Source organism: Rhipicephalus microplus, chromosome 2 (assembly GCF_043290135.1).
Source record: "Rhipicephalus microplus isolate Deutch F79 chromosome 2, USDA_Rmic, whole genome shotgun sequence".
NCBI lineage: Eukaryota > Metazoa > Arthropoda > Arachnida > Ixodida > Ixodidae > Rhipicephalus > Rhipicephalus microplus.
The window spans coordinates 162,231,636-162,254,544 of record NC_134701.1 but is presented as its reverse complement, the minus strand read 5'-3'; the positions used below and the strand labels follow the sequence as shown (position 1 = coordinate 162,254,544).

At 44.3% G+C, this 22,909-nt stretch overlaps 1 protein-coding gene across 14 annotated transcripts in view; it reads right to left on the bottom strand.

Annotated features, from left to right (window-relative positions):
- The window catches only part of Orp8 (Oxysterol-binding protein-related protein 8), a 128,321-nt gene that overhangs the window by 14,718 nt on the left and 90,694 nt on the right, over nucleotides 1–22,909 (bottom strand). For 4 of the 14 annotated variants that reach the window (XM_075887011.1, XM_075887016.1, XM_075887019.1 and 1 more), the window contains 8 exons: nucleotides 20,413–20,480; nucleotides 18,991–19,080; nucleotides 16,868–17,059; nucleotides 15,132–15,254; nucleotides 8,730–9,072; nucleotides 7,998–8,179; nucleotides 6,497–6,681; nucleotides 1,600–1,780 (listed from right to left, as the gene is read on the bottom strand). In XM_075887011.1, coding sequence (XP_075743126.1) covers nucleotides 1,600–1,780; nucleotides 6,497–6,681; nucleotides 7,998–8,179; nucleotides 8,730–9,072; nucleotides 15,132–15,254; nucleotides 16,868–17,059; nucleotides 18,991–19,080; nucleotides 20,413–20,480 — 1,364 coding nt within the window. Of the gene's footprint in view, nucleotides 1–1,599; nucleotides 1,781–6,496; nucleotides 6,682–7,997; nucleotides 8,180–8,729; nucleotides 9,073–15,131; nucleotides 15,255–16,867; nucleotides 17,060–18,990; nucleotides 19,081–20,412; nucleotides 20,481–22,719; nucleotides 22,817–22,909 lie in introns of those variants that run through there. The other 10 variants (XM_075887012.1, XM_075887017.1, XM_075887020.1 and 7 more) reach the window with 4 other exon arrangements.

Here is a 22,909-nt window from a genome sequence, read left to right as displayed (position 1 = left end):
CTCTTAAGCATCAAGCGTACTATTATTGCATGGAGATTCAATCCAACTCAAGACAAGCCAAAGCGGCAAGTGCGCGTTGCGGAGTGTTTTGTTTGTTGTGTCGATAATCCTGTCACGTTATGGGGCGATACTGAAGCTACACAGCTGCTTTAAAGTTGAAAGTGATTGATCATGCACTGAACAACGGCAACAGGGCCGCCAGTAGGCCCTTTGGAGTCGACGAGTTTTGTGATCGCTACCGGTTCACTACGCGTTGGGCCTGCTGTGTGCCTGAGACTGGGACTGATGGTAAACTTTATTTTTTCAGAAGGAAACTGCGGATGATGCTGTTAAATAGCCATCAGCCCAATACTAACATCCTAGACTTACCTTTTGATGGCTCTGGTTGAGTGACGAACGCTACCGCAACGCGCACAAGCTTTGCGTATGGTATTCTAATTCTTGACTATTTGCTTGCACTTTTTGTGCCTTAAATAAATCTTGCCTTGTGTTGAACCTCCGCTTTTATTGTTGCGGTAAATTTTAACTAGTACTTTTGAAAGCTTGCTGTTAGTTGCTGGTGTGAGAATCCCGATTCGCGGTCACCTCATTTTCTTTTTTGCTCTGTACGTTTTCGTGGAAAGTTTTCCCCGCGTAATTCTTGCACCCCCCAACTTTGCATCGGTATTCCGCCGAAAAAAGTGTGAGGATTATGCGAGTAAATACGGTAACACTTGTTGGTCTTGGTTTTTTTCTTTCTGCCAGAACTGAGGACATGCTGCTTTTCATACTAAAAGAATCAAGTGTCTGTTCAAATTTTGGACTAGTTGAAAGCTCCAATATAAATTTTTTTTTGTTAATTTCAGATTAGGCCAATACAATGCCCTAGTGCACCTGCCTTGAGTATGTTACAATATGGGCAAACACTGTCAAATGATCAAGTGATGGGTATTGTTTTTTCTGGCTTTTGTTAATAAGACCTGCCCTATAATTAGGCCAATTTCATCAAATCCTTCATGGTCGAGTTAATGAAAGCCAATTGCACAGAGGTCTTTAATCTGCGTCCTCTCGCAAATGTTCATCACATGAGAATCATCAAAATCAAAGCATGAGGATAAATTTCCTTAAATGTTGGTTCGAGCATAGCAGTTTCCTAAATAGTACACACTAGAGGGAACTCTGGCGCTAGTGTCTATGGCACTTCAGCAATGATGGTTATTACACGAATTTGTCTAATTTTCGTACTTTTGGCTCCATTCGTGTTTTTGTGACTTGGAGCTGTTTTCCCACAAAACAAAATTCAGCAAATGTTCAGTAGTTGTGCTTTGCAACCTTATTTTTTTTTAGCCTTACCATTTCAAATCAGGTCCCGAAGTTCGAAAGGGTTCTTTCTTTTCTTCGAAACAAAACCGAAACCAGCAATAAACGAAGCCGCAAGTGCGATTCGCCGCCCGCAAGTACGATGACTAGGCAAATCTGTGTACTACCCATCATTCCCATGGTCGCTGAACGATAGCAGCGCCAGAGTGCTCTCTAGTTAATTTTGGGAAGCTCTATAGGGTCAAGATCTTACTCCAACTGAAACCATCAATCAATGGAATCAATCAATAAAAACCCAACCTGCTCTGCAATGTAAAAAGTCCGGCTTCCCGTCTCTGGGTGCTTCCAACAGCAGCGGAACACCTCTCCAAGAATAGGGTTGTAGGGCTTCTTGAGGCCCTTGGGCTTCTTGTAGAAACCAGAGAGGTACCACTGCACCACCAACTTCATCCGAGTAAGGGGGTCATCCTCTTGAACAGCCCTGCCATGCAACGAACAACGCGTTCAAGCAACATGTCCTCCGTGCAACTACAGCTCCTCTGCTGCATTGCTTGAAGACTCAAAGGACTACAACGGAAATATATGCACAGCTTTGAATATTTATCAACAGCTGTTGAACAAGGTATAATTTTTCCACAAAGAGACATATTTGTTACAGCAACAGCAGCCCGTACAACTGGGAAAAATAAGCCTTGATATCTGAAAGCTAAATCTTTTACAAGCAGCAAGCCCTGCGTCGTAAGAAGTAGGAACTGTCCCATCCATGCCCAAGTGACACTATGTGCTATAAACTTTCCAGTTTAACCTTTGCCCACGCAGCAAAGCCAGAGAATAATTTGCCGTAAAAGATAGTCAGACCAAAAAGCAACGTATGTCGACTGTCTTTAATTCAAATTTGAAGGGACCTCTGAATTTTGTTTGAATTATGAAGGAAGAAGTTTGAATTATCAGAAGTTATCAGATATATGTCTCGGGGTGAGGTGGCACCATACATTACGATTAGGCGTTGATTTATCACATTAAAATTTTTAAAGCATTTTTAAACTGCATGCAATGCAGTTTAAACTGCACCCAATGAACAGAAAGCACAGGTGTAAGGTGCACAACTTTATCACCCATTTACTGCTGATCAGACCTATTAAAAAATCCTGAATTGCCAACTGCTTCTTTGTTATATGCGCCTTTAGCACAAATATCTCCATACCAGTTGAAAAGCATCATGGAACTCAGGCTAAAGCAATTTGAGCCTGCCTGACGTGGCCTGATGTACATGGACCTAACATGCCCAGACTGTGGAGAAGTTAGCTCATTGAAACAGATGCTCTGGTGATGCCCTGCATTGCAGGACTGCTGTCGAGAAGCCTGGTGGACCACTGCTATCAACCACCCCAGCTAAGACGTCCAGCTCCCGACTGCTCAAAAGGCCCGTTAGAGGGCGGAGAGGCTCGGCCACCCTGTCCCCACAAGGGTCTAGTCAGGGGTTGGATGTATACGCATCTCATCCTTTTTCTTACGGACAAAATAAATGTCTTTTCTCTCCCCCTCTCTTCTCTCTCAGGCCCAGCCCGGTGTGGCTCGACACTATGAACGTTGCCTACAGAGACAAAACATTTATTTCTGATAATGTGGTACTTTACTCAACATATCAAAGAGAAACATGAGAAACATAAGCAAAGGGCACAAGACAGTTGCGGATAATGTGCTACGTGGTGGAAAGCGATTCCCGCACAACACCTTTATTTTCGGCTTGACTTGGGCTCAGCACCTGGCCTCGCCTGGCCAATAAAAAACAAAGCAGGCCGAGCCTCGCCAAGGCCCATGCCTGAGATGAGAAGGTGTCGGATAATGAAAGCCCGTGCACCCTTATACCCCCCCCCCCCCCCCCAATTTCCTCCCCTCCTGAAAAGGTTGTTTCACTGCAGCATCGGCTTGCTATGCCATCGAACCACCTATACAGAGGAAATCCGCCCTGCCACGAGACCACACTATAAGTTTAAACACACATACTATAAATATTATCTGGACCTCCATAAAATTAAAAGTGTTTGCTGGCCTATATGAGCTAAGTATAGCTAATTCATAAATGTAGCATACTTTACCACTTGTAACTTGCACCCTACTGTTATTCAAATCCTGGTACTATTCAAAGTTGCTTCCACTTTTCTTTGAACCATAAAAGGTGACATTTTCACAAGCCATGTTCTAATTCTTCAAAATATTATGAAAGTTGGGTTATGACAAAAATCCTCATTCGAACTATTCGACTAAATCATCATTTGCTTTCAGCCTGCCAATTACTATTTGCCGATCCCTACTAGAGCCTGAACTTGGCAACGTTTAACGCTAGAACCTTATCTAGTGTGGGAAGTCTAGCTGTACTATTCGAGGAGCTAGAGGGTGTTAAATGGGATATAATAGGGCTCAGTGAGATTAGGAGGACAGATGAGGCCTATACTGTGCTACAGAATGGGCACGTCCTTTGCTATCGGGGCTTGGCAGACAGAAGAGAACTGGGAGTGGGGTTCCTAATTCACAGAAACATAGCTGGCAATATAGAGGAATACTATAGCATTAATAAAAGGGTAGTAGGTATTGTAATTAAACTGAATAAAAGATACAAGATGAAGGTAGTACAGGCTTACGCGCCTACATCCAGCCATGATGACGCTTCAATTGAAAGCTTCTATGAAGACGTGGAATCGGCAATGAGTAAGGTAAAAACACAGTATACTATAGTGATGGGAGACTTTAATGCAAAGGTAGGGATGAAGCAGGCTGGAGACCAGGCAGTAGGAGATTATGGCATCGGTACTAGAAACGCCAGAGGAGAGCTACTAGTAGAATTCGCAGAACGCAATAATTTACGGATTTTGAATACCTTCTACCGAAAACGAGAAAACCGCAAGTGGACATGGAGGAGCCCTAATGGCGAAAATAAGAACGAAATAGACTTTATAATGAGTGCACACCCAAGCATCATGCAGGATGTGGAAGTGGTTGGCAAGGTACGATGCAGTGACCATAGAATGGTACGGTCACGAATTCGCCTAGACTTGAAGAAGGAACAACAGAAACTGATACGCAAGAAGCCAATCAATGAGCTAGAACTGAGAGGGAAAGTACAGGAATTCAGAGTGTCGCTGCAGAACAGGTACTCGGCTCTTAGTGAGGAAACCAACCTTAGCGTAGATACAATGAATGATAATCTGACGAGTATCATTAAGGAGTGTGCAGTGGAAGTTGGAGGCAGGGTAGTTAGACAGGACACTGGCAAGCTTTCCCAGGAAACGAAGAACCTAATTAAGAAGCGTCAAATCATGAAAGTGTCAAGTACAACAGACAAAATAGAACTGGCAGAGCTTTCGAAGTTGATTAAGAGACGTAACGTATGCTATGTAAGAAGGTATAACATGGAGAGAATTGAACACGCTCTGAAAAACGGAGGAAGCGTCAAAGCAGTGAAGAGGAAACTTGGGATAGGCAAAAGTCGGATGTATGCACTAAGGGACAAAGAGGGCAAAATAACTACCAATATGGATAGGATAGTTAAAATAGCGGAGGAGTTTTACAGAGATCTGTACAGTAGCCGAGACAACCACGACCTTAATACTATAAGAACTAGCAGTAAGCCAGATGACACCCCACCAGTAATGATAGAAGAAGTCAGGAAAGCTTTGGAGAGCATGCAAAGAGGCAAACCTGTTGGTGAGGATTAGGTAACATCAGATCTGCTGAAAGATGGAGGACAGATTGTGTTAGAAAAACTAGCCACCCTGTTTACGAGGTGTCTCCTGACGGGAAGAGTACCAGAGTCTTGGAAGAACGCTAACATCATCTTAATACATAAGAAAGGAGATGACAAGGACTTGAAGAATTACAGGCCGATCAGCTTGCTCTCTGTAGCATACAAGCTATTTACAAAGGTAATTGCTAACAGAGTAAAGAAAACATTAGAATTCAATCAACCAAAGGAACAAGCAGGATTTCGAACAGGCTACTCAACAATTGACCACATTCATACTATCAATCGGGTAATAGAGAAATGCTCAGAGTATAACCAACCACTATACATAGCCTTCATAGATTACGAGAAGGCATTTGATTCAGTAGAAATATCAGCCGTCATGCAGACACTGCGGAATCAGGGTGTAGATGAAGTATATATAAACATTCTGGAAGAAATCTACAGGGGATCAACTGCTACCATAGTGCTTCATAAAGAAAGCAACAGAATACCAATCAAGAAGGGTATAAGGCAGGGGGACACAATCTCCCCAAAGCTATTTACCGTGTGCTTACAGGAGGTTTTCAGAAGCCTAGAATGGGAACAGTTAGGGATAAGAGTTAATGGAGAGTACCTTAGTAACCTGCGCTTCGCCGATGACATTGCATTGCCGAGTAACTCAGGAGACGATTTGCAACTCATGATTACGGAGTTAGACAAGGAGAGCAGAAAGGTGGGTCTTAAAATTAATCTGCAGTAAACGAAAGTAATGTACAACAACTTCGAAAAGGAGCAGCGCTTCAAGATAGGTAATAGTGCACTTGCAGTTGTAAAAGACTATGTCTACTTAGGGCAGGTAATAACCGCAGAGCCGAACCACGAGATTGAATTAACTAGAAGAATAAGAATGGGGTGGAGCACATTCGGCAAGCACTCTCAAATTATGACAGGTAGATTGCCACTATCCCTCAAGAGGAAAGTATATAACAGCTGTATATTGCCGGTACTTAGCTACGGAGCAGAAACCTGGAGACTTACAAAGAGGGTTCAGCTTAAATTGAGGACGACACAGCGAGCAATGGAAAGAAAAATGGTAAGTGTAACCTTAAGAGACAAGAAGAGAGCAGAGAGGATTAGGGAACAAATGGGGGTTAAGGATATCATAGTTGAAATAAAGAAGAAGAAATCAACATGGGCCGGGCATGTAGCGCGTAGACAGGATAACCGCTGGTCATTAAGGGTAACTAATTGGATTCCCAGAGAAGGGAAGCGGGTTAGGGGGAGACAGAAGGTTAGGTGGGCAGATGATATTAAGAAGTTTGCGGGTATAAATTGGCAGCAGCAAGCACAGGACCGGGTTAACTGGCGGAACATGGGAGAGGCCTTTTTCCTGCAGTGGACGTAGTCAGGCTGATGATGATGATGATGATGACGATGACTGTTTACTTATTCATGCATGTGGACAGCAGTCACCTGGAGAGGATGTCGGCGTGGTAGTAGTAGTCAGCGAGCTTGTCGAGGAAAGAGCGCGGCTCAAGGATGAAGGTGGGCAGAACCACTTTGGACAGGTCCATGCCCGGCCGCACCTGCTTCACCAGGGCCCAGATGAGGCTGCGGTTCTCCTCTGCCACCTCTTCGGTCTGGCCTGCATCGCCCGCCTGCGCGTTGATCAAAGGAAATGAATTTGCAGACTTTCTGCACACACCCAACAACTTTATAAATCAAAATTATACTTTTACATTGTGCATACATATGTCTTAGCATAATCAGTAGAGAAAACGAAGAGCACAAGGCTATAAGGCATCAGAAATACAAGCATAGCATGCGTAATATTCTTTCTCTGTGAGCTATAAATCCATCTGTGGGTTATATAACTTTTTTCTTGAACACGTCATTCTGAAAATCAGCAACCCTGGATAACTAACCATTATTTAAATAACGCACACTAAAAATCTTGCACAAATAACTACTGTACTTGCTCGCGTTATTTGCATTTCTTCTCTTATTTTAGGGCTCCGAGAAAGTGGGGCCAAAACTATGTTAAGATGTCGCAAAGATGCCCTTAGCAACATCCATAACCATGGTATGCAAAATATGGGATTCGTGCCATTTTAACTGAAAAATCTGCCGACTGTAACAAAAAGACTCACAAATAATAAGCACCGATAAACTAACACGGCAGAGCCCACGACAGGTTCTGCCTTCCCGAATACATGTGCACACGATATCTGCCACCAAGTTAAAGTTGATGCTGCTTCATTAAAATGGAGTAGCTGCTGCCACAAAGAGTCAATCATCTTTCATTAGTTATGTACTGTGTTGCTTACCAAGGTCACACAGTCAGTGCTAGGGCACTTGCTACAGAGTATCTACTGTACCGAATGCACGCTTAAAATGGGAGCACCATGCGAGTGCCAGCGCCAATCCTGCTGGTGCCTTTGCTGCGGTGCTTTAAAGAATATGCAAAACACACCTGTCAATGTTGATTGATATGTGGTGTTTAACGTCCCAAAACCACTATATGATTATGAGAGACGCCGTAGTGGAGGGCTCCGGAAATTTCGACCACCTGGGGTTCTTTAATGTGCACCCAAATCTGAGCACACAAGGCTACAACATTTCCGCCTCCATCGGAAATGCAGCCGCCGCAGCCGGGATTCGAACCCGCGACCTGCGGGTCAGCAGCCGAGTACCTTAGCCACTAGACCACCGCGGCGAGGCACCTGTCAATGTTGCTTTTTATACCAGGAACCAGGGCAATACTTCAGGGGGTGGACAAATCACATGAGTTGTTCAGTGTGTAAATAAAAAGAGTGGTCTTTCACATGCACTAAGTAAATGAGGAAGCAGAGAAATATTGTTCAACACATGAGTACACATGCATAGATAATCAAACAGTTTACGGTAAGGCTTGTTGCCACCATCGCTCCACTGTGCTCCAAGTACCATCTCCTAATCATCAAGGCACCCTCACCACTCCAAGCTCCTCATTGCTCTCTTCCTGGTATGGTGTCTCCGGTTCCACTTCAACTTGCTCTGCTTCCCCGCTGTCTTCCGTCAGTCGCTGGTGCTCTTCCTCCTCCGAGTCGGTGTCGCTTGAACGCAAGCTCTGGGTGCCATCTCGCTGGTCATCCGTTGGGGCATCATCACCCAGATCTGCATATGCCATACAAAGATTACGCTCGCCAACCAAGTCACCATTTCAACAAAGGACAGAGTTGCAATCCACTGGTTGTAATGCGACGAAACCTAATTGATATGTTCCCGTTTCATAATAACTTGCGATGCGAGTACTTCTGATAATGTTATCAAGCAAAGCAAAACTGCGCCATGTTTTATGGAATTTAGACAGTACGTTCTTTTCTACTTTGGGACATAAAATGGCATGACAATGATGAGGCTAATGATTGTAACAAAGCAGCAACCAATTGCCACATTAACCATTTATCACAGTAACGTGTCACTGTATTTATTGCAGCCTATTAGCACTCCGGCAACGAATTTCAGATTTTTTTTTTCTCTCTCTAGTCATTGAAGCCTACATCTGCATTGCGTTATTGCTGACAGCTGTAGCAGCTTTGGTTTGATAAATCTGTTCCCTGCTTTCTTTCCAGCCAACATTTTCAGCTAAAGAATACTAAGGATTGCAGAACTGCCACGGAATACCTGGCTGAATACCGCAGGCACTTGGCAATGCCCAACACACCTTGGTCCTTGAAGTGGTTCTCGAGGTCGCTCTCGTTCCAGTGCCGCTGCTGAGACGTGGTAGTGGTAGGAGAGGTGGCTATGTGCGAGAGCTCGGCCTCACTCGCACCTATGCCCGCCACAGACAGTGTGGAGTCCCGGCTATTGCCCAACCCGGTGCCACCACCGCTGTTGCTTCGCAAGTGTCCCGACGTCATGGAACGCAGCAGAAGCGAGGAGCATCGGAGTGACAGCTCCAGGGCGTCCATCCAGCACTTGCCCGCCGCCTCGGAGGGTGCTCGGAAGATGAGGTGGCTCACGGGTAGTGGTTGTACCAGGGCACCTATGGCCTCGTTCCGGGGGCCCTACAGTTTTGCGAAGAATGGAGTCATTCACTGTACCTTGCTGAAATGTTTCCTCTCTTTACAACCGTGCCTTTGTTTATTAGTTGCTTCAAGCATGTCCGTATACTCTTTAACACTACCATCTTACTGGAATGCCACATTGCTTTTACCATGTTTCGGGAATATTGTCTTAGCTAAGTTTTAGCTCCCCAATGTAAACGTTAATTAATGCAATCAAACGTATATGTATGCACAAACCACTAAACAACATAGGTAACTACATTTAAACTATATTTAACTTACATAACATTCAATCACCAGAGCAGAAAAATTGTAATAAAAGTTCTTAGTGCATACGGCACTTTGGTATTTGCAAAGGAATTTACAAATATAATGAGTTACCAGACAACAGCAATGACAACTTGTTGCAGCTGGTATGACGGTAGTCTACGCAGAAGCGCCAGCTGCCATCCTTCTTCTTGACTAGCACGACCGGCGATGCCCATGGACTGCAGGAAGGTTCGATAACGTCTTTTGTGAGCATTTCTTCAACTTCGTGCTGGATAACTTGTCGCTCAGCATTAGACACGCGATAAGGACGTCGTCGGATGGGGCTGGCGTCTCCAGTGTTAATCCTATGAGTTACAAAGGATGTCTGACGCAAAGGGCGGTCATCAAAATCAAAGATGTCGCGGTAGGATTTCAGCAGGTGCCGGATGTTAGCTGTCTGTGCTGGAAGAAGGTCCGGAGCGATCATCTTGTCGATGGTATCATCCGCTGCGCTCGTCGAGGATGAAAACGGAGCAAAGGACGAAGAAGATTCGGCAACGAACACCGAAATGGCAGCATCTATAGAAAAAACTTTTGCCAGAGTCATACCATTTGGGATAACTTGAGCGCACCAGCTGAAGTTTAGGATCGGAAGAGATGCTGTATTTCCCGTGACTGTCAAAAGTGTGTGAGGCACGGCAACATTTTTGGCCAGAAGAACGTCAGCAATGGGGTGTCAACATGTAGTCACCATCAGGAACAGGAGGGACAGATCTCAAGTAACGGCTTGAGGTGCTAGGCGAACGTGATCTGCAGAACACAGACGGGGTTGAGCTGGTGTTGGGTCGTCATGGTAACACGGTAAATGAAGTTGAAGCATGCCGGTTCCACAATCAATAAGGGCAGAGTGGGCGGATAAAAAGTCCATGCCGAGGATAAAGTCATGGGAACATTTCTCGAGCACAGCAAATAGCACTGTCGTGGAGCGATCAGCTACACTTATACGCGCGGAGCACATTCCAAGCACGGGAAACGTGCCGCCGTCGGCGACCTGGATGAGTGGCACTGTGGGTGGCGTTAAAACTTTCCTAAGGCGGCAACGAAGTTCTGAATTCATCACTGATATGCGAGTCCCTGTGTCCACCAGTGCAACAACGGGTGTGTCATCTACTTCAACGTCAATAAGGTTGCGTCGAGTCGGCAGCATTGTCAGAGGATTTGGCAGGCAAGTGGTCGATGCAGCATCACCTCCGGGAGCTGCATCATCTAGTTTTCCTGCGGCAGGTGGTCAGTCGGCGACGTTAGTCGGCGAAATTGGGGCGAGCGAGACGATGGGCGACGAGAGAGCGGTGAACGGGACTGGTGAGCATGCGGAGATGGAGAGCGACGACGATATGGCGGCATAGAAGGAACGTCTTCACTGGTGGCCTGAGGTGACTCCCGGTAAGTTTGAAAGCGTCCATGATCCCTCTCTGGCCGATGGGTGTACCCATAGGATGCCTGATGCCAATACCACCGAGTGTTACAATGACGGGCCACGTGTCCGATACGGTGGCAGTTGAAACAAATCGGGCGATCGTCAGCAGTCCTCTACTCGGCTGGATTGCGAGGGCGCGCCGGAAGGTTTTGGCTTTGGGCATACGAAACATGGGGTCGACGACGGTTGATCGGCTGAGAGGGAGCTGTAGTGCACTCGGAGGCCAGTCCAGCATTGGAAAGCTCTTGTCGCACAATGGCATGTACCAGTGGCACCATCTGAGGGCTAGAGTCACAGGCATGCGAGCACGTGGACGCAGGAGACAGAGCTTCAAGTTCACGTCTGATGATCTTGGTCACGTGCTCTGCAGTTAACGGCATCTGTAGTGCAGGCCTGTCTTCGCACGACCACGTTGCTGCTGCGTTCGGTAGTCGAGTGAAATTATGGGCGATACGTCGACTTTTTGCGGCCTCAAAACGCTGGCACTCCTTGATGATGGCATCGACCGTGTTGCAGTCCTTGCATATGAGAAGGTTGAATGCATCATCTGCAATGCCTTTCAGTATGTGAGCTACTTTTCAGGTTTCTTCCATACCGTTGTCCGCTTTTCGGCAAAGGGCAAGCACGTGCTGAATGTAAGTCACGTAGGACTCTGTTGACGTTTGCGCACGAGATGCCAACTCCTTCTTGGTCGCTGCCTTTCTACCCACAGACTTGCCGAAAAGGGCGCGCATCTTTTCTTTGCACGCATCCCAGCTTCCAATTTCATCTTCGTGGTTCTCGAACCACACTTTTGCTGTTCCTTTCAAGTAGAACAGAATATTGGCTAACATAAGAGTTTCATCCCAGCGGTAATTCTTACTTGTACGTTCGTACAGCGGCAACCATTCTTCGATGTCGACATCATCCGTGCCACAGAACGTGCCAGGATCTTTTAGCTGCGGAAAAACAACAGTTGTTGTAGTCGCCTCGGCGGGAGCCGGTCCCTGGTTTGCCATGGTGGAAAAATCGAAGCGTCGGCCACTGCGGAGCTCCGTTATATCGTGTTGTACCCCGCACCTCCACCAAATGTTACGGGGGTGAGAGAATGAATGAAATAAATATATTTACAAAATATACAGGGAGAGTCAGAGGCAGCTGCAGCGAAGATGGAAGACCAGCAGCAACAACAACACGAGCACGGTCGCTTTCATCGTCTTCGTCGTCTATGGTGCTCTTTCGTTGCCGATGTCGTGTAACAATATTTCAGACACATCCCAGAGGTTACGAAGCAATATAAAATACGCTCACTTCAAATCAACAAAAGTGAGAAGGTCCATGCTTATAGTTACTGAATTTTGAGCTACAGCACCTTTGGAAGGTGATTACCGTACATTTAAAGCAGCCCTGCACGACTTTCCAAGTAATTATTGAATGGCTTCACGAGAGGAGCTCATTGATTCATGAATTGACTGCCGCAAAAATTTTAAGAATACACCGAGTACTAACGGAGTTCAAGGAATTTGTCGGATACTTCAGTGCTTTCTCTCTACTTTCGTTACAGTGAGCGCGATGAAAGCTACGTAGGGGTAGAGGAAATAACGAGGGGGCAAGAACCTACATACAGTCAAATTCACACTGATGGGAAATCTCGGAGCGTATGACATGATGATTCGGCCAGCACTGCGATCACGCGCTGGCAGCATCTTGAGCATGCGCGGACGCTTCAGAGGTGCAGTGTTGAACCGTGTCATCGGCTAATGGCAACATGCGACTGCAGCGCTGGCCAGACCTCGTGTCGTGCGCTCCAATATTTCTCTTAAGTGTGTAACAGACTGTACATTCATGAGCGTGAATCACGACCTTGAAAACTTTTTTTTCTTTAGAATGAGCAACTAACTTCCAGTGTGATCATGAGCCCACACGTGGGCAAGTGGTGGTGTCTCATGCAGCTGTGGCGAAAATGCAGTCTGCAATGCTGAAACCAGCCAATGGCCATAGACGTTGGGTTTATGACACGGTCATCTGGGTTCATGGCATCATTTGTTGAGAGATGTCTAGCCATTTCTAACCGACTTCGAGAATTCATTGTATATTCCAAGCTGTGTGCTGTGCTAGAATGTTGGGCTCACATGAGCTCAGGAGCCTAGACAGCAGTGTTTTCTGACCATGCTGAAAAAGTGTCAAGAGCGCCAAGAAGGTCAAATAAATAAGTCCTTTAATATATGTGTCATTGCATAATGAAAGGCTACTCAAGATAAGGGCAAACTTTCATTCATTTACAGCTACAGCTCAATCAAGCATTCTATACTCTAAATAACAGAGCTCTTTTGATAATTGAAATTTTAGAGCAACCTCACCATTGTAATCTTCAAATTCTTTACAGTGCGAACCCTAATGCCATTAGTTTTGTATACTATTTAATGACACCTTGTTTTGAAAGTTTCCCAAAATTAGTGCCTGCAGATGATTTAAACATTCACTGGGGCAAGACATATACCCTATTTACTTGCATAATCCTCGCACTCATAAAATTTTCGCACCCCTCACATTGCCCAGCAAAAATACAATTTTTTTTTCCGGGAGTAATTATCGCACTCCCGAAAATTGCAGCAGAAATGTCGTCTGCTCCTTCATATCACTGATGATATTAGCACACAAAAGTCTGGCACCATCTCTTAAGCAACATGCGTGCTATCAACGCACGAGCCCCCATCTAATCCAAGCCAAGCCAAAGTGGGAAGTGCGCGTTGGGGTGTGTGTGTTAGTGTATGTTGTGTTGGTTCTCTGGTAACACTATGGGGCAGGCGATACGAAAGTTATACGGTTGTTTTCAAGTTGGAAGTGATTGATGATGCACTAAACAATGGCAACAGGGTTGCCGATAGGCATCTCGGAGTCGATGAGTTTTGTGTTCACTACTGGCAACGGCAGCCCGAGCAGCTGAAAGCCACCTAGATGCGTTGGGCCTTTCGTGTGCCTAAGACTGGGATAGATGATAAATCTTTATTTCCTCAGAAAGCAACTGCAGGTGATTCCATGTTAGATGGCCATCAGCGCTAGGCTAACATCGCACGCTAGCTTTTCGTAGGCTCCCATGGAGTGACAAATGCTAACGATACGCCGACAGTGCCTGCAAGCTTTGTGTATGGTATTTTCCTACTACCGTATTTACTCGCATAATCTTCTAACTTTTTTTGCCGGAAAACCAATGAAAAGTTGGGGGGTGCGAGAATTACGCGTGGAAAACTTTCTACGAAAACGTACAGAGCAAAAAAGAAAATGAAGTGGCCGCAAATCGGGATTCTCACACCAACAACTAACAGCAAGCTTTAAGAAGTACTAATTAAAACTTACCTCAACAATAAAAGCAAAGGTTCAACACAAGACAAGATTTAATTGAGACACAAAAAGTGGAAGCAAATAGTCAAGAATTAGAATACCATATGCAAAGCTTGCGGACGTTGCGGGCATAGCGGTAGTGTTCGTCACTCAACAGGAGCCCTCAAAAGGTAAGCGTGGGACGTCAGTATCGGACTGATGGCTATTTAACAGAATTGTCCGCAGTTTCCTTCTTAAGAAATAAAGTTTACCATCAATCCAAAGGGCCTACCGGCAGCCCTGTTGCCATTCTTTAGTGCATTATCTATCACTTGCAACTTTAAAGCAGCCGTACAGCTTCAGTATCACCTCATAACTTGAGAAGGTTACCGACGCAACATACAAAACACGCCGAAACGCGCACTGGCCACTTCGGCTTGGCTTGAGTTGCATTGAACCTTTGTGCAATAGTACGCTTGATGCTTAAGAGATGGCACCAGATGACGTGCACTATCATCATCAGTGGCTGGAAAGAGCAGATGACATTATTGCAGCAGTTTTCGGGGGTGCAATAATTACTCGAGGAAAAAAAGAAATCGTATTTTTGTTGGGCGATGTGGAGGGTGCGAGAATTGTGCAAGTGCGAGGATTACGCGAGTAAATACGGTATTTTGTCGCGGCTTTTGTGTCTCAAATAAATCTTGCCTTATGTCGAACCTGTGGTTCTATTGCTAAGGTAAGTCTTTTTTAGCACTCCTCAAAACTTGTAGTGAGTTGCTGGCGTGAGAATCCCAATTTTGCGACCAATTCATTTTCTTTTTGGCTTTGTACTTTTCGTGGAAAATTTTCCACCGCATAATTTTCAGACCCCCTAGTTGTCATCTGTTTACCACAAAAAAAGAAATATGGTATATGGCTAAGAATAAACCATTTCTCACGGAATGAAGAGAATGAGTGACAACTAAAAATAAGAAGCATGAAGCTACACAAAACGCCTTCAAGAGAAACTTAACATACAAATCAAATGACATACCCGTGATGCCCAGATGGATTGCTCAAGTGGATGAAAGATCTTGAAGCAGAATCCATCCTTCTTGGAAGGTCTCTCTATCAGCTCACAAGCATTCAACAGGACAGTGCCAACCCATTGGCTACTCTGGAAGCCGAAAGAGCAAGGAACAATGCAGAGTAACGCATATAATGATTGAATGTCAAAGCTGGTGTGTTCACAATGAAGTCCTCCTTACTGATAACAATAGGCATAATACCTAGCAGTTGTGCCACACATAAAGTTTCCAGGGTAACAAAGAATTTATATGACTCATCTTTTGATGCCTATTTAGGCAAATGCTGGTCACAGGAGCAGTTAAGCCTAAAAGATTACCTGTCACTGAATGGTGGCCAAGAAAAATAATTTAATCAGTTCATCACACAAGAATGCAGGCTACGCTTGTGTGAATGTTAGGGGACTTCAACTATTAGAACGAAAATTACGGCATTAAAATTTGCTTTGACAGATATTTAAAATTTGTGAGACTTAGAAGTATTCGAAATAAATAAATAGAAGTTCTCCTGTATGTAACCCACCTGTATAAGTTTGTTTCACTGCACAGTGCTACACCTATGCAGAAAAACCACTTACAAAGAAAGGATCTGCACTGCCCCAAAGCCTTCAAGGTTAACTGGACATATTGCCTGTACCTCCACTATGTCCTTGTTTTGAGGTTTAACCCCCGTATTCTAGAACGTCCCTTCACTCAAGGCTCCACCTTCACTTGAGAAAGCCGATGGGAGTGCCGTCTCTAGTCACGACAAGTCACTGCATATCAGTGATAATCTGCTGAGATTCTAGAGTAGCACAGTGCCATTTTCAGCTGAGTGGCGGTGCAGTGCTCAACTCTGTCAAGTGAAGGGTGAAAGTCGAGTCGAGGAGCGTTTGTGAAAACGGGGGTAAGTGCGCGCTGTTAGGGCTTGTATGGCCTAAGTATGGCAAATTTTTAAAAGTTACGTATTGTACCGCTTATAACCTACACCCTGTTACTATCCAATTTTGCTGAAAAATTAATCCCTTCCACATCTCTTTCAGCCAAAAAGTGATATTTGTACTAGCCCAACACAAGCACATACAACTTTTTAAAAATTTGCCCAAAAAGATTTCCCACAGCAAGTTAACTCAATCATCACCAAAAGTGAGCATGTGACACTGTTGATTATTAAGAGGGCCGATGCCCCAACCATACAGACGTGCTAAACACAGTTAGGCTGATTTTTGTTTAAAGCCTACACCGACAGATGCACTGAGTGGCACAGCTGAAGTGTAGGCTGTTAGTGGTTACCAGACAGCGAACATGAGGTAAAAATGATGAAATAAGTTGGCAGTTCATCTGAAAATATGGACCAGACAACCAGTGTTCTAATGAAGCAAAAAGAACAGATGCTAAGGAGCAAGGATGCCGTTGCAATTGTGCAGTTTCATACATAACTGGAACTCAATGAAAGGAGCCTTCATATTGCAGTGAAAACAAACTTGAAACGTTGCTAAACATGACAACTGCACAACCAAATAATGGTTAGGCATCACTGGATTCGACTATGGCTACAACAAACTGCGACCGACATTCTAGACGACTAAGCATGCCTGGTTGAAATTCAAAATATCGCAGCAGGGCCATGGAAGTACGGACTAGAGAAACGCAGGTCCACATTCAATTCCTAGGAAGTATCCCTATTAGTGCACCCTTGGTTGGGTCTTGTACACTTAATTCCGACCTTGGCGATCTTGGGGCTCTTGTAGAGGAGCAGCAATCCTGGCTTGAGCACGCACCACAGCTTGGTCCAGCCCTTGAGGCTTCCCCGCACCTTGAGCCAGTCAGCGAGCACTATGATCGATGGGTCCGTGAGCGTGCTGGACAGCTCCATGGCCACCCGCTTCTTCTCAAATCGATAGTGCTTGCGCTGGGCCTGCATCACATTTGGCACAGATTGACAGATTAGACCTGTTCTGGGAGATGTTTTTTTTTCCTGGGGGTGTTCAAATGAAAAGGTACGAAGCATCATAAAAACGCAACCTTTAACATAGATGCCAATGATGCTGCGGAAGAATGTAGCAAGATATCTAGGCAGAGACACGAGTGGAGTCTCTGCCATGGATCAAAATGTGCAGGAGTACCCCCATGAGTAGGAGAGGGCAGATGTTCTTACAAAGAGTGCTGTCCAATTGGCACATTAGTGCATGTGAGGACAGGATGGCATTCACATTGCCAAATTCAACTAGTGAGGAGCAGTGGGGCGTTATCCCATTTCACACAGCAGATAATGTTAAACGGGCCACCGTTCTCCTGTGATTTTTATGTGTTTGGTCCCCTGAAAGCCATCTGAAAGGGCTGCACTTCAACTTGGACGAAGAATTCAATGACACTATGAAAGACTGGGTCTCGTCACGGCCAGAGGAATTCTGGGAACAAGTAATTATTCGACTCGTTCATTAATAATTTCATTGAGCTGTGGCATATGGTGTATGCTCTGACTAACGTTCTCATTTATAGCAACAGCCGCAGGTTGGAAAAGCTTGAGGAGCTCACTGAGACTTACTCATGAAATATGTTTTGCGCTTAGGGCTCAGCTGGACTCGCAATAAAATTTTCCTGAGTCGGACTCACTCAGATGCACATTAACGAACAGGTCGGGCTCACTCGACCTGAATCCAGGTTAGGCTGACAGTAATGCTCAAGATAAGTAGATATGAACACAAGCCAGCAAAATAACAGGGAATTCACTGGAGAAATATATCTTGCGCTATGAACTCACTCGGACACAGACTCACCCAAAATATTTTTCCTCCGAGCTCACTCGGACTCAAGCTCACCAGCGTATCACTCAAGCGGACTCGCTCAGACTCAGACTAATGGCTCGATCTGAGTGAGTGCAAGTGACTTGACTCGTGAGCGAGTTTGTCGAACTATGCCCACAGTTGTTTTGTACCTATTCATTTGAACAACACTTGTATTCCCCCACAACATACAGTGGGACCTCAACGGAAAGAATGCATATATATATATCAAATTACGGTAGACTCTTGTTAAACGGAGCATCAAAGGACCAGGAAAATGTGCTCCATTTAAAAGCAGTTCTGTTTACAAAGCGATGAACAGGGGGGAAAACAATCCAAGTTTGAAATCAATCATGTTAGAAGCAGTTGTTCCATTAAAAGATATTTTCATTTACTGTGAGTCTACTATAACCGATATATGAAAATCAGAAGTTTGAAATCTGAAATGTCGACATGTAACAAAGCTATGCTTACAGTAAATATTGAATATAAACAAGCAATTGACACGTCGAATTGGACATTGCTATGGCAGTGTTCTACTGTACCTGCCACACTTATCAAATTCTTTAAATTCTCTGAATGCAAAAGAAAAACTACTTCGTTATTTGTTTGAAAATCTTCACTTCTTCATACATTTCCAGGTGGCAATCAATTTCGACCATAGAAAATTTAGTCCTACTGCGTTTCTTGAACGTTTGGAATCCTTAAATGCTTACGGCAGCAGAATAAATTTAGAATTTTTGAAGTTTTCAGAAAACCTTGCCAAGTTTACACAATAACAACTCTGTGCTACAGCCACTTGAAAAAAAAAAAAAAAGAAACAGGAAAAGTGAGTCTGCTAGGCAATGACATACTAGGACTGAGAGTAAGTGGACAGTTGTGAACCTTGTGGCTTACGTTACTAAAACAGTTTATGCCCATAATTAAGACATCTCCTATTTTTAGCAGGTGACTGCGTAGCAGTGAAAAAGATATAACATGTAATGCTGAGAGCATATTACATGATAGTATAAGAAGAGACAATACTGAAGACAAACATGGAGGCTTTAAAGAGACCACTCACCTTGTAAGATTCCCGCTTGGCAAGTTTCGCAGACATCTGCGTAGAGTCGCCAGCCATGACATCCCCCTTAGAGAAGTCACAATTAGACTGCTGTAAGCAGAAATTGCCAATGCAGAAAAACGTGTGCAGTTACAAAGATGCATCGTTAAAGATACCAATTATGGGTGTACTTTGTTTTTATTTGAACGAGGAGCTTCCTGCAGAACAGTAAGATGGCAGTGCGGAATTTTACTTTTTTTTTTTTTGCATGGCCTGAGCTTGATTGAAAATATTCGTAAGTGCATTTTTTTTATTACTGTAGTCGCTGTCTCACCCCCTTTCCAACAGCTCCCTTGCAGTACCCCATACCAATGGCACAAATCTCTAAAATGGTGAAATAGTAACTATCAAGAGTCACAGTTACTATCTCACCAGAAGAACTGTGACTCTGCAGTGGATGCATGAAGAGTGATTAATAATAGTACGCTAAAGTTTAAAGCATCACGTACAGTCAAGAGTAAATTTTAAATAAAGTCAGTCAATGTTATGTTAACATGGTGTCGGTGCATGTTTCATTATATGTAGCAGGCAAGGCTGTATATATGTAGTTAGCAAATTCAACAGCCTTTTCTAACTTGTCACATTTGCAAATGAAAAAAATCCTGCACACTTACAGAAAATATAGCTACGCATGACGTAATTATGTAATATTAGTTGCCATCTTTAACGTAGGGAAAAAAAACATATAAAACAGCACACACGGTATGCACAATATGTGTTATTAGACGTAATGTTTCATCCATAGGGCACCCTTAATACATAAAACTACTTTTATATCAGAAACAACTGTAGTAATGCAAATTATTCCTGGGCCTGACAAATTCTCCAGCAACTAAGAAGAGCTTTTTCTCAAGAATCCATGCGGATTTCTTAGCAGCTTTGCCCTACAATATGGGTGGTTGTCTGTCATCCTAGGGTAGCTGTTTGGACTTTTGGTTTGCAATGATACAGAGTGAAAGTACATAAGACTAGGACAGAGAAGAGGCTTGACATGCACAAGCACTTGTGCGTGTCAAGCCTTTTCTCCGTACTCGCCTTATGTGCTTTCACCTTGTATCATGTCTATTTTCCGTTTCTTCTTTAGAACAACCACACTGCAAAGAATACAAAGTGAGCTTTGCACAATTGAACCACTTCTCCAACTTTCACAACGCTGCTTGCTGAAGCATGAAATAGAGTACCGAAACAATCCTGCACCCGAATGCCCAAGTTTTAGTCACTATTTACAGGCACCACAAGTAATGTGGGCTTGCAAGAAATCTTTTGATTGATAGCAAGTGTAAAACCTGTCATACAATGTGCAGGCGAAAGCAAAACATGTTATAATAATGAATAGTGCCAGATAGTCGAGAATTTTACGCAAATGCTGCAACCACAGCTCACCTTAGGTGACAATGAAGTTGTGCTCTGTGTGTCTGAAAGACGAGGCTCCTCACCGCTAGCTTCAGGGCCTGTGCACACAAAAGGGGAAAAAATAAAGATAAATCTTTAAAGCACCAAGACAAAATATGCAATTCGCTCATCCATCTACCATATCCTTGAAGACTGCAAGTTGCATTTGCTACATCTAAGAATGTATAGTACAGGTGTACAGAGTTTGCCTAGCATTTATTAAAAGAGTTGTGTCCAAGAATATGCTCAAATTGACTATATATATATTCCTGTCCACAGCAAGTTATCTTTTCCCCCACTTTTCTTTCTTCACATGTACAATACATATCAATCTAATAACTTCCGCTATACTTTCCTTGGCATTATTGTCGGTTAGATCTCATTAATGTTGTGTCAAAACACGGAAAAACGAGCCCTTAAGAACACACTTCTCTACCTTATATATATATATATATATATATATATATATATATATATATATATATAGCTTTATTTGAATATGACCTGAATAATGGAAGACGATATTTAAATACAAAACTATGTGAATTTTTTTGCGATTACCGAAGTTCGTCAAAAGCACTTGCTGCGTAAGTGATCTTCAAAAGACCACTAGCTTTCACTTCTGATTTCTTCTCACAGTACATTGCGCTCTTTTCAGTCTTTGGACATGAGGGGCTCTGCAAACGACATGCTCGCAGTATCAGATCAACTATAACTTCATTCTATTCCACAGAGATCCTGCTAATACCCCGACTGAGTCAACTCGATGCGCTTAAGTAGACAGGTGTCTGGCGTTTTTTCTAGAAACACCTAGAACGTTTGCGACCTCTTGCAATGGGCATGCATACCTCTCTCGGCACATTCACCCTTGTTTCTGCATTTTGATAAAGTATGCTATGTCTTTCCAATATACCTAATTGGTTTTTCCAACAGTGACATGCCTGGTAATTGCATAATCCCAAATCACTGTCACTTCTATACACATGCTCAAATGTAAGCTGATCCCTCCCCCTCAACAAATAGCTCTAATTCTAAGTATTACTACTACATATTTGAGGGTAAATGCTCGTTCTTGGTTAGTGGATGTGAGTAAGTGCCTTCTGAAAGTGCTGATGCAAAGGGGCAAAAAATGTTCTCTTTAGGACTACAAAGGTACTCACTTAATGCTGTGTAAAAGGATGATGAACGGTAACAGATAGATAGATATGTGGGGTTTAACGTCCCAAAACCACTATATGATTATGAGAGACGCCGTAGTGGAGGGCTCCGGAAATTTCGATCACCTGGGGTTCTTTAACGTGCACCCAAATCTGAGCACACGGGCCTACAACATTTCCGCCTCCATCGGAAATGCAGCCGCCGCAGCCGGGATTCGAACCCGCGCCCTGCGGGTCAGCAGCCGAGTATCTTAGCCACTAGACCACCGCGGCGGGGGATGAACGGTAACAGTAGGCTTAAAGTTGTGAGAATTCAAAAGACTGAAGGAACTCTAGTCCCCTTGCCCACTCTTCTTGAATTGGGATGTGCACTACATTCAAACAGTGCTGTCTACAATATGGTTGTTAACGTGGAGGCAACATGAAAAATTTGCAAGTCCTTCAGAATGTGCCTGACAATGCCAATTCAAGTACAGAAAAGCAGTGTGAACACTAATCAAACTGTATTGTCATGTTGTTGGCAAATAAAAGAGTACTGTCTCCTCATTTGTAAACAAAATCAGCCCACCTCTGCAAAAGAGATTTTAAAAATACTGAGTGGCCCAAGCCGTGAACACACGGCGAAGAAAAACCAAACTACAATTTGGTCAACTGTAGGTCGCAGTGTGAGGCATGTCCACAATTTCCATTGTTGCTGTGCACTCTTACAAGAATATTTGTAAGTACTCTAGTTGTAAGTTAATCCAGGCATGCGCTATGCAGTATTGTAGTGCAGAGCATCAGAACTTCACATACTCTGTGAGATGCAAAGGACATTTAATTGCTATGTTTGCTTTCATTTTTCCCTGTGCATTACTTAAGACCTAGCCTTTGTTTTGTCGCGCATTTTCACGGCCACGGGATGCTTGCCACGCGACCCACGATGTATCCATACGTAAGCAGGTAGGGTCCTCCCTCACACGCTGAACCTTCAGCCGCTCAGGGAAAGGGAAACACATGGGACGGGTCTACCCAACAAAACGGCTATGATCACTTCCACCCGCTCGCTTCCGTCGGTGACGCAGGGTGACGAGAGCTTCGCTCACCAATTTCGAGCGAAACATCGCACATCCGTCCCGAGTTCCACTCACACTACACGAACCTCGGGAGGACAAGGAACCCCCACCGCCGATGATGGACGTGGGTCGCTTGGCGATCTTCTGCTCGCTGGAACCGCGCTTCATGGCGGGGACGACGAAGGAATCCCGGAAACAGCAGCAGCCGCTGCCGCCGCGACTCGTACCAGCGCCAGGCCTAGCCCGACGCGCCGAGCGCCGCCGGCGGAGACTACG